The sequence below is a fragment of the Acanthisitta chloris genome, unplaced genomic scaffold, assembly GCF_000695815.1.
Source record: "Acanthisitta chloris isolate BGI_N310 unplaced genomic scaffold, ASM69581v1 scaffold38980, whole genome shotgun sequence".
NCBI lineage: Eukaryota > Metazoa > Chordata > Aves > Passeriformes > Acanthisittidae > Acanthisitta > Acanthisitta chloris.
This window is the reverse complement of record NW_008652937.1, coordinates 9,509-29,146: the sequence shown is the minus strand read 5'-3', so window position 1 is coordinate 29,146 and position 19,638 is coordinate 9,509. Positions and strand designations below refer to the sequence as shown.

General features: G+C 40.6%; 1 protein-coding gene across 2 annotated transcripts; it reads right to left on the bottom strand.

The window, feature by feature from the left end:
• Positions 1-2,817: 2,817 nt before the first annotated feature.
• PNISR (PNN-interacting serine/arginine-rich protein) lies at positions 2,818-17,276 on the bottom strand. 2 transcript variants are annotated; one of them, XM_009078864.1, is made up of 11 exons: positions 16,939-17,276; positions 15,586-15,771; positions 13,357-13,580; positions 11,453-11,639; positions 10,934-11,124; positions 10,215-10,352; positions 8,737-8,836; positions 7,971-8,024; positions 6,522-6,692; positions 3,442-4,543; positions 2,818-3,207 (listed from the first exon to the last, which is right to left on the bottom strand). In XM_009078864.1, the coding sequence occupies exons 1-11, from the start codon at positions 17,024-17,026 to the stop codon at positions 3,177-3,179; spliced, it is 2,472 nt and encodes an 823-aa protein (XP_009077112.1). In that variant the 5' UTR covers positions 17,027-17,276; the 3' UTR covers positions 2,818-3,176. The 2 variants fall into 2 exon arrangements, with proteins under 2 accessions (XP_009077112.1, XP_009077119.1); XM_009078871.1 differs by having other exon boundaries at positions 2,853-4,543.
• Between the last annotated feature and the right edge of the window lie 2,362 nt (positions 17,277-19,638).

Below are 19,638 nucleotides of genomic sequence, written 5' to 3'. Positions count from 1 at the left end.
CATTAAGACACAAAACTCAGCCTTTCTTCAAAGTGTGCATCTGCATATGACTTATGCAAATCAGTTTATTACTTTTCACTCACTTGGCAAAGCAAAATCTGAATGAGAGAGACAATCCTTGAGCTGCCATTGCTTTTTTAGTTGTGATCTTCAAATCACTAACAAGCAATTAAATACATGCACACTGGCAAGTATTCTGCTTAACAGGATAAGCCCCTTCCAAACTAGAGGTAGCTATTCCACAAGACAGGACCAGGAAGACACAACAGTTTTTGTTACTGTGTAGTTGCTCATTCTTTAAAGACAGAATATTTTATCCAAGTACTGTTTTTTGGTCTATCCATAGCCAAAGCTGGTTCCTGTTCTTGTGTGGCATAGCGGGTACCTGGAGGGTAGGTATTCACCTTGATTTTGTTGTATTCATCTTCAGAAAATTTGCAGGGAAATAATTTTTTTCATTTGATTCCACATCATCCCTTATTTATTAAAGAAGTTTCCAAGGGAAATGCCTCCATATGTCACAGTGCTGCATAGGCAGAATCATACCGTGATGGATGAGACTCTTCTCGCTTGTGGAAACCAATGAAACAAGAGGTAACAGCAAAAACTGTTCACAGGAAGTTCCACCTGAATACAAGAAAGAACTTCTTTCCTGTGCAGTCACTGAGCACTGAACAGATTGCCCAGAGAGGCTGTGGATTCTCCCTCACTGGAGGGATTTAAGAACTGTCTGAACACAACCCTGAGCCATGTGCTCTGGGATGGCCCTGCTGGAGTAGGGAGGTTGGACCAGATGACCCACTGTGGTCCCATCCAACCAAACTGATTCTGTGTTTTGCTTCCCTGCAGTGCACTGAGGTACTTTTGTCAGTGTTGCAGTTAAAATGTAAAACAATGAGCAACAACCCAATTCAGACTCTTCCAAAACAACACATTCCCATTCGTGTGTATCTTTGCACGTTTTCATTCAAGATCACTTCGGGTGTATGGAATTAAAAGACTGGTGGTTGTTATTTCAGCCTTTACCATTGAAAAACATCCCTAAGGGAGCTGCTAAAGCCCAAAGAAGTCTAATGTAGGTGATGCTGACAGAGAACCGATGAGCATTTAATTGCTGAGGCCGTTGGAGTAAGATTTCTGAAACAGTTAAGTACAGAGATCGTATGCTCTTTTTATTGGCATACAGTCACTACCCATAGAAGTGCATTTGTGTCAAAAAAATAATTCTCATATTTACAGGAAGTGACAGAATTCCAGTTGTTGGCAGAGTATATAAAGCTTTTCATACACAATGTTTTTTATTATTAAACAGAGAATATAAAATCTGAACTGAAAATCAAATTCATATGCATCATGGAAACTGTATTCCTCAACAGCTTTTCTTCAACTTGTTTCTAGCTCCTCTCTCTCTCTCACAAGACATCCTTCACAGACATCTCAACTGCTATGCTACCTACTCTTCAAAACATCCTCACTCTTACCCAGAGCCAAGAGTGTACAGAGATTGGATCACTACAATGTGATTTAAATCCCTACCAATGGAGGTTAAAGGTGTGTGTTGCAAATTATTTCTTATTTTGCTAATAGGTATGACTGCTTACTCTATGTAAAAGGACATAACTGGGGGTGGGAGGTGTGTTATAATTTATAACTGATTAACTAATTGTTTACCTGTCACAGTGTTTTGCTAAACATGCATGTATGCACCAGCCAGTAGCTTGCTTAATAAACGCAGAGTTAAAATGTGATTCTTTGCACTGAAGCAGTTTATTTCTGCATCCAATTTATGAAAAAAATTACACTGGAAAAATGCTGCATAGCTGAATTCTAATTGTGGTTAAATGGATTAATCTGTTCATGGAGACATGCTTGCAAGTTGCCTGTACTAGGAGATTTTTTTTTTTTGTCTCAGAAGATACAGCCATCAAAGAGAAATTACTTTGATGTTAAGCTTTTAGCTTTTTCACAACTGGTGTCCTACCAAGACCTTCTAGGCACACAGATCTCTTCCTGAATTCATGTTCCTCTCTAACAGTCACTGGCCTAAGGTTGTGTATTGTTGGCTTGTTTTTCAGCTGATGTTATTTCACACACTTGTTACTCACAGCAACAGTCAATTTCCTGCACTAGGAATCAGTGAACCAGTGACCTCTTTCACTTTATAGTGATATTAAAACCAAAAATTTAGAGACACTGCTGTCTAACCAATGTATTAAGCTTTACAGGAATCACAATTCTCATAAACACTAACAAAAATAACCAGCTTCAATATTCACTACGCATTTAATGCATGTGCCAAAATGTCGAGTGCACCCATTGTCAGTTCTCTGATATGCACTGAGTGACATTTATAAACAGATTCCATAAAAACATCTAAAAGTCTGAGATTTGTTCATGTGATATCCCCTGAACATCCAGAAAATTCTCTCTGAGATCTGGGTGAGGAATAGAGTTCCAGAGCTTTAACACTGTCACACAAGATCAGTTAGCTGCACATTTTCCTACTGGGGTTCAGTCTGTTTAAGCATAGCTTGTAGTACAGTGACCCATAGTTTACACACACAGCATATATTACTTGCTAGCCCAAATAAAAAGGTTATTAAAAATCTATTACACAGATCTAAAGAAAAATAAGATGTCTTTTCTCTCTGTTCTTCCACACCCCCAATAAAGTAAATCACCTCATGTCCATGGATTACATATTCTGACAACTGTTTTACGTCAAATCTTTTTCAAGTGCTTGAAAAAATTCATGATACCAAAAAAAGCTGCCTTTTTTCTTGGTTTGTTTTTTTTTGTTTGTTTTGTTTTAAATCCTTTCTACCATTTAACACAAAATTCAGGTGCAAGAATTTTAAACAAAAAAAAATGAACTAAAGAGCTTTATTGACATCACAGTACATTCAATAGTAATTTTAAGAACATTACAGCTGAAAGAGAGAATGGCCTGGTTTAGAGTCTTAGTAAGCACTACCGTTCTTGAAAAAAATGTCATACAAAGAAATCCTATTAGGTATTTAATTCTGAGCAGCATTTGGAAAAAAATACACCTATTTACAGATTAAAAAAAAGGATTCTGGTTTCACCTACATAGCCACAATGTGCCTCTATAATGAGACAAGCCTTTTATAACTCATGGAATTTTTAAATGTCATAGCACTGGTGCCATAAATTCCTCAGCGTTTACGACGAAGAGGAGTTGTTGACCTGAAAAATAAAAGGAAAAGGGGGGGGAAGTTAATTGGAAAAAATAAAAGACCCCCAAACCCACACACACTTTAGGCTTAGTAATTAATAGTTTTAACAGATTTTTTTTTTCCCAAGTTACTTTTGCCTAAGACAAAAAGTTTACTAAACACCATACTTCATTTACAAAGCTCATGAAGACCAATATAAAAGAACTTTTAAAAAGTCAGACAAAATACTTAAAAAGTATACTACCTTGATCGTGACTTAGACTTGTGTTTGCGGCTTGCCTTCTTACCAGACCTTTGAGATTTCTCCATGGAGCATGACCGAATATGCTTCGATTTCTTAGCCTTCTTTTCTTTACTGCTTCCTGGTGATTCAGAACTACTCCTGCCACTAGATTCAGAGCCTGACCGTTTTTTGCTATCTTTGGTAGTGATTTTTTTGCTTTCTTGTCTGGAATCCTGCCTTATGATTTTCACACATATCGAATCGCTGCGAGAGAAAGTTCTTTCGCTGTCTCTTTTCCTCTTTAACCTACTGTCCTCATGATTGCCAGCCTTGCTCTCTTTCTCCTCCTTTTTGGGCTTGTCTTTTCTTTTCTCCTGATCTCTCTCCCTTTCTCTGTTCTTTTTTCTCTCTTTATCCGCCCCTCCACCCTGCTCCTTCTTCCTTTCTTGATCTTTGCCCTCGCTTTTGTGCTTGTGCCTATTTCCAGTGGGGCTCCTACGCTGCTCCTCGGCCTTACGCCTGTCCCTGCTCCTGCTGCGGCTGGCGCGGTTGGCTCTCCTGTCTCTCGAGCGGCTACTGCTCCTACGTCTGTCCCAGCTCCTCTCCCTCGAGGGACTCCGATTTCTCCGCCTCTCCCCTCTTTCAGCGCTCTGATTTCGACTAGATCTTCTCCTTTCCCTAACTTTCTCCCTGCTCCTACTCCTCTCCCTCCTGTTTCTGTGGGAGTAACTCCTGCTCCTGCTGCGCCGAGCCTTGTGTGATGGTGTCCTACTGCGACTGTGTCTCTTCTTCCTCTTGGGAGAGGAAGAACGTGAAGAGCTGCGACTACTACCTGAGCTAGTGCTATAGGATGAACTAGATACTGTGCTGCTACTGCTACTGCTCCTGCTGTTGCTGCTAGTGCTGCCACTGCTAGAGCTTCTTGACCCACTCCTTCCTGTCCTCTCTTTACCCTCTTTCTTGAGTTCTACGTCAGGCGCAACTGCATTTGGAGATCTTTTCTTTTCATGAACCATATCTCCTTCGTTTTCTTTTGCCTCCTGTGATGCTGAATTACTATTTTGTTCTTTGCTGATAAATTCATTCATCTCTTTTGAAACTTTTTCATTTTGTAGCTTTTCTTCTGGGAAAAACAAAAGTATAAGGAAGAAAAAAGCAATTAATTTGGAACAATGGCAATCATTTCCATGCTTTTGCTTGGGGAAAAACCCCACAAATTTCCAAGCACATTTCATAATACTTAGAATTAAAACACTGTCTGCCATCATACCAACTACTTAGCAAACCACTCCTTTTCTAACAACTCTAGCCAAGTTGTCCTCCTGATTTAGAAAAGTCATTTTTAGAAGTTCATGATGTTATTTCATGTTTCAGTGGTTTCAGATGAAGTTCTCAAACAAATATCCTCAAACACCAAATATGTCTACACGCACATACTTTTTCCTTCTACAACCTTTTTGCACACCTGATTCTGCCCTTCTCCTTCCTACAACATTCCTCTAAGGGTACCTACACTTCCCACCTTCATTCCAGCCCTGTTTGTCTGGGATGAGGAATCACTGGCTCATCTGAAGGAGTTGCATTCCCCACACAGTGCATGGATGACCTCTCAACCTTCAAACAATGTTGGCTGTACCTCTATTATGCTTTGTAGGTCTCAGTACTCACACCAGCCTCAGGAAAACCTTCTGCTGTACTGACATAGGTTTGGTTTTAGAAATAAAATATAGAGTTTATGGTGTTTTCCATGGATAACTTAGATTCTAAGTCCTAAATGCAAACTAGTATGAGCAATGGATGTTTTCCCTTGTTTTTAACAGGTTTTATAGCTAATGAAGTCCAGGGATAGATGGTGAAGCTCTTACAAAACAAAAGGTTTACATCATTTGATTAGATCTAAGTTTGGTAGTCAGCAAATACCATAAATGTGGTAAAATGACAACAGAAGAATTAAAAATACATTTCTGGAAGGTAACATAATGAGTATCAGGCCATGATTTCAAACCCTCAGAGCATTAGGTTTCCAAAATAAATAAAAAATTATTTCTATTCAAGCTAGGATCATCACTAGCCAAGTTTATCACCATTTCCTATTTTAAATTGAAGCCAGAAAAAAAACAACTGGCATACACCATTTTTAGCCTACAAATGGCCTTCTGATATGGGCCATCAGTTCCTGAATTAATTTAGGCAATAAAACTGCATCTAGAAATCCAGAGTGCTCCAAATAGCAGCTGATGGTCAAAGCTAACCCAGAAAACAATTCCATCTGGTCCCTGAGTTATTAGGCAATACGGGCAGAAGACAGAGTATGTCAGAAGATGCAGTATTGTATATTAGAAATCTTCTGCCTTTCCAAAACACAAACAAGACTCTGCATTTAGACTTCTCCAGTATTTTGGATGTCTAGAATCAGTTTCCTTACTCTAGATTTCTCTTTCTGTAGATTGCCCCACTGAGATGTTCCCACCCTCACTATCTGGCTTTCTGCACTATGAAGACAGAGGTCACCACTCGGTCACTCTCCATATGGCAATCCTTTTCATGCATACAGCTTAAAACACTCAAAGGGAGACAGGAATATTAAGGAAACCAAAAGTTTAGCTAATTCAGCCTTTTATCAAGAGCTATGAATTTGGTGTGCTGGCTTCAGCTGCGATGGAGTTAATCTATGACTTCTTAACACTGCATACATCTGTTGATCTAGAACCAAAGAATCACCAAGGTTGGAGGAGACCTCTGAGATCATCCAGTCCAACCATTAACCTGCCACTGCTGGAACCCCCAAACCAGATCCTCCAGCATCAGACCCAGATGCCTCTTCAACACTTCCAGGGATGGTGACTCCACCACCTCCCTGGGCAATATTCCAGTGCCTGAACACCCTAACAGGGGAAACATTTCTCCCAACATCCAGTCTGACTCTGCCCTGTCTCAACTCATGACATTCCCTCTAGTCCTTTCCCTGCAGGCATGGCAGGAGAGACATTCCCCACCACTCTACAACCCTGTCAGGTAGATTTCTCTCCCATGAATTTACATATACTAAGTAGGAAACTCCATACACGGCAGTACAGTTAAGAAAACATTACATGATTTACCTTCTAGCTGTTTTTCTAGCAGTAGTTGCTGTTCTCTCTCTTTTCTCCAAAATGCTTCCTGTTTTTGCCTGATTCTGTGTCGTAATTCCTCATCATCAGTATCAGATGATTCAGAGCCTCTGTCACTCCTCTCATCTTCACTGTCTCCTGATCCATAACCACCCAGTCCACCTGCGTGCATAAAGTCCAGTCTATCACGAGGAAAGATTAAGCTTTGTTCTTAACATTTCTGTGAGGCAAAGAGGAGAGTAACATTGCCCTTCCTTCACTTCCTCTTCTCTGAAGAAGCCACTTTATTCTGGTAAGTGCCAGCGTTGTCTGACTGGTGTGTTCATGCCCCCATATCTGCATTGATGCTCACTGTCTGGTTCTACTCCTTCTGGAACAGTTTGTCTATTTTCAGCAACCAACCACTGCGATCACGGTACTTTTTCCCATTGTATGGCAGGGCAAAAAAGCTCCCTGTGGAGTTCAGTGCCTGCCTCTGTATCCACAACCAGACAGAAAATGCCTGGGATCTTGCCCAGAAGACACCTCTGAAATGACTTCAGTTACCTCTGCAGTCCAAGGCTACAGAAATTGTGAATGCCATAGCAATTTCTCTACACTGATTTAGCAAACACTGCGCTTTGGCAGGTATGGAGATGGAACAGAAGCACAACTTCTTCTCCCCCCGAGATATTAATGACTACTGGACTGATTGATAAGAAAGATAAATCAATTTAAACAGCTGATACGGAGGTATTTTACTTTCTTTCAATCTGAGGTTCTTGGGATCTTTACTGAGTTAATTTCGAAACACAAATACCTGTGATGATAACATTCAATCTACTTCAGCAAAATTCCACATAACAAACATGTAACTGATCACTGACACTGCTGTAGTACATTTCAGATGACAAAAGTCATGTTGAGAAAGATCTTTTGTCTCAAGCTGGAATTTCAACCTCTCTTTCCTGTGCTGTTTCTGGTAAGATAGGATATGGGACCCTTCGCGCTCATAGAGCTTGTCAAGAAAATAATAATTACAAATATTACAGTATTTTTCACATTACTTTTCTATCAACTTTCCCCTCTGGTTTGGATGGATCAAAACAGGAGGAAAATATAAACCAGTACTCCTCTCTTTGAAATCTGCAGTGTGCTGCTGAAACAATCATACTTGAAAAGCAAATTTATCTCAAATTTTTAAGTGTTTTCAAAATTAGGGCAAGACTCTCATACACACTAACTCACACTGCCTAGTCCTTTACTCCAAAAACCATCCCACTTATCTATCAGTAGGATCACCTGTGGAACAAACAAAGGTGCAGAGCATGATAAAGCTATCAGAAAGTGACCCACGCTCCCGGGCAATCAAAATCCAGTTTCAAAACGCAATGTCTACAAACGAAAGGCAAGTGTGACACTCCCCCTTTAAGCCCTCTCAAAAATAAGGAACACACTTACCGAGTCCAGTGAGGGAAGCCAGTGCACTGGACTGTGCCAGCTGTTTTGCAGGAGCTTTGTATCACATCAACAACAGGAACAACATGTTAACACAAATAGCCACGATTTCATAGTCATGAGTCTATGGTATTGTTAAATCTACTACTATTGGCTGTTCTTTGGAGGGAGAGAAGAAACATTAAAAACGCATCATCCATTTAAAACCACTTCTAGATTTTCTGACCATGAAGATTTAGAATTTAACTGCAAATTAACAGTGAACAGAAAAAAAAACCAAACCAAATATATACTCATAAATCACTTTCCCAGTTACAGCATCTGCACATCATTTTCAGTAGTTACATGTTTAGATTAACTCAGGTTAAAAACATCTGTTACGTAAGTACAATACATGTTAATAGTGAAAGCAAATTAATTACTAATTGAGGACTTCATCTCTTTTCACTTCTGAACAGCTAAGAATTTGAGATAAAGGTGATAGTATTAAGAAACAGCTACAATTCAAGAGCCATTGACACACAGGTACCATTTTAACTGAAATGAATTGTATGGAAAAAATGGAGTAACTCAAGTAACTCACAATACACTGCACAGGACAACAGTACATGATTACTGGATTTGAACTCTACCAAGTTGGATGCATTATACTGGAATTGTTCTTGAGGGAGAACTATGGAGGTTAAATGTTCTAGAGACATGCAAATATAGAATATTCACAGAAGAAACTAAAAGAAAAAAAAAAAAACTAAAACAAAACCCGGCATACCTTTAGTTGCTTTGCGGTGAACATCTTTGGCCACGTAATAGATTTCTTCATTTGTGACATCTAAGAGAATCTCTGTCAGCAGCATTTTTGTCAGCATCATCTGAAGAAAATGGTATATAAGATTAAAGGCCAAGACAAGTGGAACAAATGCTGCATTCAACTTTCACTTCTTTGATGGCTATGAAAGTCACATTCACATTTCATGACTTCTTTCAACAGACATGACCTAAACCTAAGCCTGAAACTGCTTAAATGTGACCTGATTTCAAAACTTTCAAGTTTGAATTTGACTATGAACTGTACCCACATGTATTGCACACAGCTATCCAGGGCACTGATCCTAGTATCAAAGATGATATAACAAATGAATATGTAAATCACAAAGTGCTTAGACTGATCCCATCTATTCTTACAAAAAAGATACAGCACATTTCTGACTGGTATGCTGCCTGCAAAGATCATCAGAGGTTACTTATATAGGATTATATAAGGCCTGAGGGTAGGAAAGCTCTACAGAGACCTGGACCGACTTGACCCATGGGCTGAGGACAACTGCATGAGGGTCAATAAGGCTCAGAGTTAGTTCTGCCCTTGGGACACAACAAACCCATGCAGAGCTACAGGCTGGGGGAGGAGTGGGGAGAGAGTTGTCCATCAGAAAGGGACTTGAGAGTGCTGGTGGCAGCAGCTCAGTGTGAGCCAACAGTGTGCACAGGTGGCCAAGAAGGCCAATTGCATCTTGGCCTCAGGATGTCAGCAGCACTAGGGCAGTGATGATCCCCCTGGACTGGGCACTGGGGAGGTCACACCTCAGTGCTGTGTTCAAGCTTGGGTCCCTCACTCTAGAAAGGACATTGAGGCACTGGAGCAAGTCCAGCCAAGGGTAACAAGGGCAGAAAAGGTCTGGAAAACATATCGCATCATTAAGGACTCAGGGAATGGGGGTTGGATACCCTTGAGAAGAGGCAGCTCAGGAGTGACCTCATGGCTCACTACAGCTCCCTGACAGGGGTTATAGAGAGGTGTGGGATGTCTCTCCTGCCATGGCTGCAGGGAGAGGACTAGAGGGAATGGCCATAAGCTGAGACAGGGGAGAGTCAGATTGGATGTTAGGAGAAATGTTTTCCCTGTTAGGGTGTTCAGGCACTGGAATAGATTGCCCAGGGAGGTGGTGGAGTCACCATCCCTAGGAGTGTTGAAGAGGTGTCTGGATCTGATGCTGGAGGATATAGTTTAGGGTTTACAGCAGAGTGACCAGTTAAAGGTTGGAGTCCATGATCTTAGGGGTCTCCTCCAACCTTGATGCTTCTCTGAATCTATGATGGTGAAGAGACATGCAAATAGAACCCTGCTTTACTGTGCGGTGTACTACACCTCTATTGACAGTATCAGGCCTAGAACAAGTGGTTTACTTTGATATGCCCCAAAAATATGAGCAATTAGACAGAAATATTTAGTGAGAACTACATTATTAATACCATTTGATACTCCTTTTCTTCTTCTGTCATTTCTGGTTCACTTTGCTCCTCCTGAGGAGCTGGGGATGGACTCCTGCTGATTTTCCCAACACTTACAGCTTCTGTGTTCTCAGCATCTTCATCTTCCTCATCACTGTCCTATGAAAACAGCATCATACATTTCAAGAAAAACTTAGATGTCAAACTCATCAGTTTATGATAAGTCAACTTCATTTGCTTTGTACTAAAATCTGTATTACAGTTATCATAAAACTGTTTTCTCCCTTCCCAATAAACATGCAGGTACCTCTACCCACACAAGCTAAGAAAATACAGTTGTCAGTTCATTGCCAGACAAGTACTTAGAACTACAAATGAGATAATTGCTAAAGTGAAGACAGTGCAAGGTTTCCTAAATGGGCTCAGTTTAGAAAACACAGCTGAATTCTTTCAGCTGCTAATTTAGAATTCAGACTTTCAAAGACTCTGTATGAGAAGGAAGAAAAAAGGCCAATTTCATCGTTTCTTGGCTACTACGACCAAATCATCATATACTATTACCTCTCAGACATGAACAATTTCAAAACAACAATTATCCACAAAGCAGCATTTTAATCTCACTTTAAGCAACAAACCCAAAGAGGTAACCAGGAATGTAGAGTCTCTCTTTTCAAGAGACCAAAAAGTTGATCCCTTTCAGGAAATACAAACCTGAGCAAAAACCAAACCCTTCTACTTACAAATTTGCTTTTCTGAGGTAACCGTGGGCCATCCCCTTCTTCAGCCTCCTCACTTTCCTTCTTTTCTTTTTTAGACATCTGTGAACGTTGCTGCTCCATTCTCTCTTTTTCCAGTTTTTTCTGTTTTTCTCTTTCCATCTTTTCCAGGCCCTCCCGAATCCAGGCAGGCAGAGTTCTACGCTTCACAGCATCTACATAAGCAAGGTTTACAGTTTTGCAAATGGAAAAAAAAAAAAAAAAAAAAAAACCCAAAAAAAAAAAAAAAAAAAAACAAAAACCAAAAAAAACCCAAAAAAAAAGCAAACAAAAGACCCCAACCCAAAATAAAGCAGCAAACCCTCCACCCCAATCCAAACAAGCCACACATCTGATTGTGGGGGAAAAACTATTTACAATGGCTTTTTCTTTCCCTGATTTTTGGCTTTCTACTTTTTCGTAGAAAAGTCTTCAAATTTGGTAATCTTTTATATAAAACACAGCTTTTACATTTTCTTTGATTAAGGAGTGGTTAACATGTACCAATCTGTGGAGGCTCCTGCTTCACAGGCATGGTGATAGGCGAACGCTGGCGATCTCTGAATGAGGGTCTTTCCCTTCGATTTTGAGTAGGTGCAGGAGGTGCTGGTGGACCTGGTGGCCCTGGTGGTCCTGGCTGCCAATAAGGTGGATGAAATCCACCTTGAGGTGGACCAAAAGCAGCCCCATGCTGAAAGAGTAATGCAGTTTATTTTTCTTCACATGGTAACACTAAATGCAGCATGTGAGCAAGTCGGTCTACAAAAATCCATGCAAGTAGGAATCCACGATTTCTAGGCTACTGAGATCTCTCAAGCTCTTTCTCTTTGCTCCCCACGAGACAAGTCTCCTTTAAATATTTAAGGAGTAAACTTAGATTTAGGCAGGGATACTAACAAAGCTGAAAGGGCTTCAGCCAACCTCCTTTCAGGCTGTGCTAAAGGTTAAGCCCTGTAATCACCACCTATCTCCATCAGTTCCTTGCCAGCTTAGCATCAGAGCATGCAGTTAAATGAAGAGTATACAAAACTAAGGTTTAAAAGTCTAGCTGCCTTAGCAGTCTTGCCTTGTAACTACAACAAGAGGAAAAAAATTCCAAGTGCAACCTTTTATTACAAATGAATTTTGCACTGGGGACTTCGTAGTAATCATTCACAGATCTCTTCAGTATGGCTGATTAAAATATTAAGTGCATTAATATGCAAGTGTAGGGCAGATCTTGGGGTTTGGGCAAGCTGTACACAATACAAAGGTCACAAGTCTACATGAGGAGCCTTGTGTTCTAACATTAGCTGCCCAGAAATGTCTAATGAAACTAGTTAAGAAGAGAATGTTTAAGAAGAATGTTATAGTATCAAATATTCTACTATTTAAGTCACTAGTGCTGAAACACAGTCCTATTACAACTGCAGGTCATGCATCTCTCTTTTATTCACTGCAAAACATGTTTTCTGTAGTATTAGTTTTAAGAGTTTGTCCCATAAGAGTAAATGATAACGAGTGTGTTAGAAATGATCAGTTCACTGCCTAACAACACTGAACAAGATAATTTAATCAGAAGACCAGAAAACAGAAAAACATTTCTGCTCATCTTCCCTTGTGTTTATGAATGTGAGGTAGCGGTTTGGTTTTTTTTTTAACAGGTACAGTTAGTCATTTATTTCAAGAGCTTTGAAAGAAAAATACTGAAAATAGAGGGAAGATCCAAAACTTTGTGTTTAAACTTTGTGTTGCAGCAGAGTGGCAAGCAAAGGGTTGGACTCTATCTTAGAGGTCTCCTCCAACCCTGATGACTCTGATATTTCTATAATTTGTGCAGTACCCACTACTATTATCAGTGCTAAAAACACCTGCAGGTTTATTACCCTATGCAACTTCTATGCCAGAATGAAGAAAAAAGTGGATGTGGATTTTTATTTTGTTTTTAAGAAATACCATTGTTTATTCAAAGAATCACAGTAGATAGATATGGGAAATATCAATGGCTCATCCAGCCTATCTTCCTGCACATACAGGACTGTTCCCTGAGGTACATTATCTAGTGTATTTAAGTATATCTTTCTGAACTTTTTTTTTAACTCCTCCTCCTCTTGTTCTTTTTAAAAAACACAAAGCTACATAATGTTAAGTTTATATACTGGAACATAGTGATTCATTTTAATATTGCAGACAACAGCCACTTGTCATTACTACTATAGAAAAATAAACCCCTTTGGCCTCAGAACAGAACTGAGAACTCTAAAGTCTCTTCTGTAAAGTGTTTGGTAAAAATGTATCTTAGCAGATAACAGATTCTGTAGATGTTTGCAGAACTGAAGAATGAAAGTCGCCGCTAGATGATATTAGAGGAACACATCCATGAAGGGACTCTGCGCGTCTACAATATTAAACCAACAAATATGTTTCACCTGATAGTCAAACTGGTTCACTGGCCCCATTGCAAAGTTATCGGGAGGTCCCCCAAAGTTGTGATTGTTCTGGTTAAATATATGCCTGTTGTCAGGAGTAAATTCCCCACTGTCCTGACTGTTGCTGTCTTCGGATGGAGGAACAATTTCCATTTGACCTGGGGTTGGAGTCATCCACTGCTGATCTGGAGGTGGGTGAGGGGGTTGGTGAGGCATTCCCCATTCTGTTTAGGATTTAGAATACAATTCAACACCAAGTTAGTACGATTTATATGAGTCACCGATCACTCACTGTTCTTGTACTTATCACAAGGCTCCTGAAAGCAATGCAGATGGTAAAGTTATGAAGAATCATCAATCTACAGACTGTATTATACTGTCTCAAGAATTTCTTCAGCTAAATGAAGGAAATACAAACAGCTGTTGCGGGACTAAAACATGCAGTGGGAGGACAGAACTGGACAGACAGGGACACGGTGTAAATAGGGATAGGAAGTTCACCACAGGAGTTACAAATTGTTCAAACTGTTAAAGAACTGCTCCCACTGCTCTACTTAATCTTTCAAAGCAATGAGCTATTCTATGCTCTTCCATAATAAACTTAAAATACCTATTGTGGCAAGCAGATGATTTTGGGAGCAGCACAACCACTGAAACCTGTTTTCTGAAGTCTTTGTGTCTCAATAGTGGATGATTCCTTGGACTGGCCAGTACCTAGCAGAGTTCCCAGCATAAGCTATAGTCACGAGACCTCAAACATACATTGCAATTGGCTAACAGAGTGCAAAGGGTCTGAGAAATGAACTAACAGCTCGTGTGGCCATTAATTTTTGACTGATTTCCTAAGAATACAAAACATATGTCAACTGTACAGATATTTACAGGCCATGACAGAGCTACCTTGTAACTTTCACTAGGTTAATCCCTACCTTCCATCCAGCCCTTTAGTATTCCTTCCATTTTTCCAGGTTTTACAGTCCTTCCCATTTGCATCTTAATGGGATCCATTACTGTATCAACTCAAAAGTGCTAACATAGCTTTTTTACTTGGTTGTGCTTTTTTTGCACGTTCAAAGATTTTATCACTCCTTTCACTCTCACTGCCATCTACAGTAGGTCATGTTTAGCTGATTAACCAAATATTTTTCCAGAGTCAATATACCTGAAGTATTCCAAGGGGCAGAATCCTTTATCCTTTAAGTACAGTTTAGAAGAATTATTGTTCAAAGATGTATTAACATTTGACACTATTTGAACACTCACTTTACTTAAGTCAACTGACTTGAAAGCTTGTTGCAAGTAGCACACATGACATGCTGTTTGCACTAGTGGAACATGAATCCCTTTGAAATGAACTGTCTGCTAGTTAGGTTTTCAGATTGCCACTTTGCTTTTTTATTAGGAGTGTGTAAAGGACTTTTGGATTCAAAAAGAAACTTAGAAGTATAGGGAGGAAAGATGAAACTTTGTAGAAACAGAGTAAATACACGGAGAGAACTTTGGCTAGCCACCCAGCTTGTCTGCTGTGGGTACTTAGCACATGAAGAATGACACTGCCTAAAGTAAGGAAAGCTGGGTCATAGCTGCATCAGCACAGTCCTTTATCAGTGTCCAAAAACACTGGGAAAACAACATACCCTGAATGATACACTAGTAACAAAATGCACTGGAACACTGTTTCCCAGCAACAAAAGGTGTTGCATTTTCCCCTCACTCCTAAAATACATTTTACAGATGGAATTTTGCTGTTCCCCTTTTTCAAGATTTTAAGACACCTAAATCCAGCATCTCCCAGTTATACTGCAAATTCATTCTACATGTCAAGATCCCAGCAGAAACAGGTATTCACTACAGGAGAGGACAACAGCAGCTCTTGAATTCTGAGGCATTCTGCTGCCTTCAGTGCTGCTGTTTCTAGTACAGAGGGATAAGCAACACATAAGATCCTGGGAAATAAATATATAACAAAAATTCACATTTTATCCTTCTACAACGTTCAGGGACAGAACAAATCTATTACTGATGTGTGTTACTAGATCTTTCTGTCTGTTCTGTTACCCACTTTGTAAACACCTGACTGGAAAGCAGCAGCTGCCATGGGCTAATTCACAGACTGGTACTGTGCATCTTGAAACCCGAGGGACAGGGCACCTCCACACCCACCAATGTCTGACACAAAAACAATGTCATCACACAGGAAAAATGGAATGAACAGGAAGGAAAACAAACCTGGCTGCCACATTCTGTTGAAGTTGGGATCCCCTTGAAAATTATTATGGTTGTTTGGACCAGACTCTATTCCTGAAATATCCTGTCCGTTTGGCATCATTCCTTGTTGTTCCACTACATTCTGTTGCCCTGAGGCTTCTCGCTGAGCAATCCATGCTTGAGCTAATGCAGCCCAGTCAATCTGGCCTAAAATAAACAGAGGAAATTAAAAAGCTTAGAATTCTCAAGTCTGAAGTTTAAAACTGTTTCTCAATCACGTCTTACTGAACTACAGAAATGGGCAACGTTTGCCTTCAAGTACTGTGAACGCTACTAGAACTTCTACAGTGTACAGTAAAGGAAACTGAAAGCAAATCTTAGCTCAGACTTGCTGAAGCAGAGTTTCTCTGCATATGTTCAAAATGCCATCAGGCAGAGTCTTTTTAGGTTCACCTTACCACCCACAAGGGTGGTAGCAACCATCAGAAATAAATATATACAGCCTCAAATCCTAAATTCATGCGATTTGAGTGTAAGAAATGGCTAGAAAACCACATTAGGCAACGTAAGCTCTTTGCATAACCCCTGTTATATTGCATTACAGTTTTCTCCACCATTTTTCCTTTCCTACCAGTAAATCGATGGACTGGAGTCTCAGGTGAGACCACTAATGACTCTGCAGCTCGTTAGCAAGTCAGGAAAACCCTCTAGTGAACTTAAGACATTAAAGTGCCAGTAAAACCAGTGTGCCTGATCACTCTGCCCTAGTAGTAAATACACACCTAAACTCTCTCTATTCATTTACCTATTTCTCTTGATACTTTGAATTGTTGTCACCTCCTTCTCAGGTTCAGGTATATTATGCTCTACTGTTTAAAATGTTTGGTGGTTTTAGTGGGGGGAAAAAATCCAAACAAGAGATCATGATTATCACTGCTGCAACCTGAACCAAACATCACATTAGTCTTCCAAGGAGAGTTTTTCTGTGTATACATCACATTAGTACTTCTGCCACACAGGGACTGAATCAAAACACAGATTTTCTCAAATAATGATCCAGCCTGGCTAAAGAATTGAAAGGGATATAGATTTTGTAAAAGTAAATGAGTTCTAAATGTTGATCTGTACAAAATGCTGGTAATTTGCCTAGGATAACTCAGGATGCTTCCCTGTATTTTGCATATTAAGTATTAATGGTGTCAAAACCTTGGGAATCAATATATGTTTTCTACTTTTTCCAGTGCAGAAAAGCATCATAAATATATTATCTTGAAAGCAGCTACAAAAAGGCAACTATGAGTCATGCTCTGCAACAAAGATTGAAAGGACAAGAGATTTCAAAATATTAATCCACAAAGCTTTCTGTATACTTACTTGGGTCTTGCTGGTGCTGAAATGACTGCATCCACTGCTGTTGGTTCAAAGGCCATTGCTGCCAAGGTTGTCCACCTTGATCCCACATCTTTTAAGTCTTTATATAGTCTATATTTCAACTAAAAATAACAGTTGTATGTTTAAACAGATGCCCGTGAAATATCACACAACTGAAACTTACATAACTGCAGATATAGTTAAGCCTGGCAAAGCAAGCTGAAGCAATGCTGGCTTAATATTTTAAGCTGGAGGAAATGGTTCATCCTTTAGAGCAATATCTGAAAATATTACTGTAAGATTTCAGGAGCCTTTCTCTGTATTTTCACAAAGAAATTAACTAAAAAGTGATGTTCAAGGAGAGATATGACAAGTTTGTAAGACAAGAACTCATCTGACAACAAATGCAATTTAAAGCAAGTCAAAATATAAAAGGCATTACTTGGTATCTTTGCCTGATTCTTAGGGAAAAGATGTGTATTTTTCAATAAAAGTGTCATGCAAGGCTGTTAAGCAAGACAAAAGTCACCAAATGGTAAAACACATTGTTAACTGACCACACAGTTACCACATCATCCCTTAAGACCATGAGAAACCATTTCTGCCCTGCTGTATAACCTCACTGATGGCAGCAATACCCCACAACCTGCTTCAAGGGAAGCCCCAGGACCAGCTTTGCCAGAGTCTGAGGCACAGCAACATACCAGGCAGGTGTGCCTGGCATGGCACACCACCTTCCTTACAGTCATTAGCACCTCTGGTGCACACCTAACCTGCTAAACGTGGGGTAGACTGGCCACCTATGTTGCTCCAAACACTGGGCACAGTTCTGGGAACAGTTCACTCCAGAAACTGTTCCCAAACCCCAGAATGGGTAGGAATGCAGTGAGCGAGGCTCACTTGTCTGTTAACAACTTCCCAACAGGCTTTCCACTCAATGAATTCAACATACAATCCTTGAGTCCATGCTATGGAAACATCACCCATGTCAGTTGTTTCAAACACTCCAACCTTAAAAGAAAGAGAAAAATTCATTCCCTGAGGTCACAGAAGCAGCATGCAGGACCTAGCCATGGCTCACAGCCAAGTGTGATACAGAATAGATGAATACAGCCTGTCTGCTTCAGAGCAAACCAGCTCAGAGCAGCCAGTGCCACTTGGGTGGCCAGGCAGGAACACAGCCCCAGCAGTTCTTAGGGAGCAGGACACATGCAGCCCACAGACAGAGAAAGCAATTAGAGTGGATCCTGCTTGCAAAGGCATCTTGTGCTTAGTGCTCACAGGCTCACACAAATAACTGCATAGGAAGAGAGCATCACTCTACAAAAACGCACACACAAAGGGCTGTACATGACCCCAGGCCGTGTAGGGCCACGCAGAGATGGAACCTCAGCTCGGGTTTTGCACACCTCTGGCAGATTTTATCTAAAAAACATAGATCACTTTTGTTTTGAGGCCACTTGCTTTCAACACTGTGCAAAACTTAAGACATGTATGGCTCTGAAAAAATAATCTGCATGTTCCTTTTTGCAGGGGCTTTAAAGAAAACCAGATCAACTTTGGCAACAGGAGCACTGGGCAGAACATACTTAACTTGGCAAGAAAAGATACTGAAAATAGGAAAGTATGAGATTTTTTCCATGTCAATATCATTGAGGAAGGGCAGAGGGAATTGGGTTTGTTTAGCCTTGAGAAGAGGCACTCTACAAGTACCTGACAGTGGGGGATGTCTGTCCTGCCATGGCTGCAGGGAGAGGACTAGAGGGAATGGGCATAAACTGGGACAGGGGAGAGTCAGATTAGATGTTACGAAAAATTCTTTCCCTGCTAAGGCATTCAGGCACTGGAATATTGCCCAGGGAGGTGGTGGAGTCACCATCCCTGGAAGTGTTTAGGAGGTGTCTGGATCTGACACTGGAGAATCTGGTTTAGGGGTTCCAGCAGTGACAGGTTAATGGTTGGACTCAATGATGTCAGAGGGCTCCTCCAACCTTGATGATTCTATGATTCCATGTAACACCTGAGCTGTCCCTGCCATACTCAGCTCTCTGAGGACCCACACACATGTATTTCATACACTATGTATGAAGAAGGAGCTTCACATACTGTTTTCACCCTCAAGTAAAAAGGAAGGTCTAAGATAAAAAAATGCCTCCAGATCTCCTCTGTATAACCTGCCCTTGAGACAGCAACTACTTTATTATTTTACAAGGTATTCAAATAAATTAATCCCTTTTTTTTTTGTTGGGTGGGAGAGAGAAATTTCACAGCACCTCGATCAACTGACATCTGAAATGGTGACCCAGAGACACAGAAGACAGGCAGTGACCTCAGGCAGTAGCAGCAGCATTCATTCCCTCCTGGCTTCCTTCTCAGCAAGTTACCATGCCCTACACCATGGAAGCCAAGTCCACACTCCTCAGGGAAATGGTGCTGAAGGACCCTACCATCTCCCCATCAGAGAGCAGCACTGACCCAGGCCACCTAGCACTCCTCTGGGCTGCTCCCAACCACATTCCAGGTGCCCACACAGACCTGAGACAGGCAGTTAGGATGTGTCCATCCCCATCTGGAAGGTCAGAGACTTTCACTCCATGCCAGCTGGCTCCAGGGCAAGAGTAAAAAAAACACAGCTGAGCTTTAGCTGTTAGCATACACAGCTTGTTCTCCACTGCTCTGCAGTATAATATGGCCCAGAGTCTT

Excerpts from the sequence above, each read along its gene's own strand:
- PNISR (XM_009078864.1), bottom strand. The coding sequence starts at position 17,026 with ATGTGGGATCAAGGTGGACAACCTTGGCAGCAATGGCCTTTGAACCAA. Across the intron at positions 10,353-10,933 it reads TACCTCAGAAAAGCAAATTT|GACAGTGATGAGGAAGATGA; the intron begins GTAAGTAGAAGG and ends CTGTTTTCATAG. Across the intron at positions 8,025-8,736 it reads TCACCGCAAAGCAACTAAAG|CTCCTGCAAAACAGCTGGCA; the intron begins GTATGCCGGGTT and ends TGTGATACAAAG.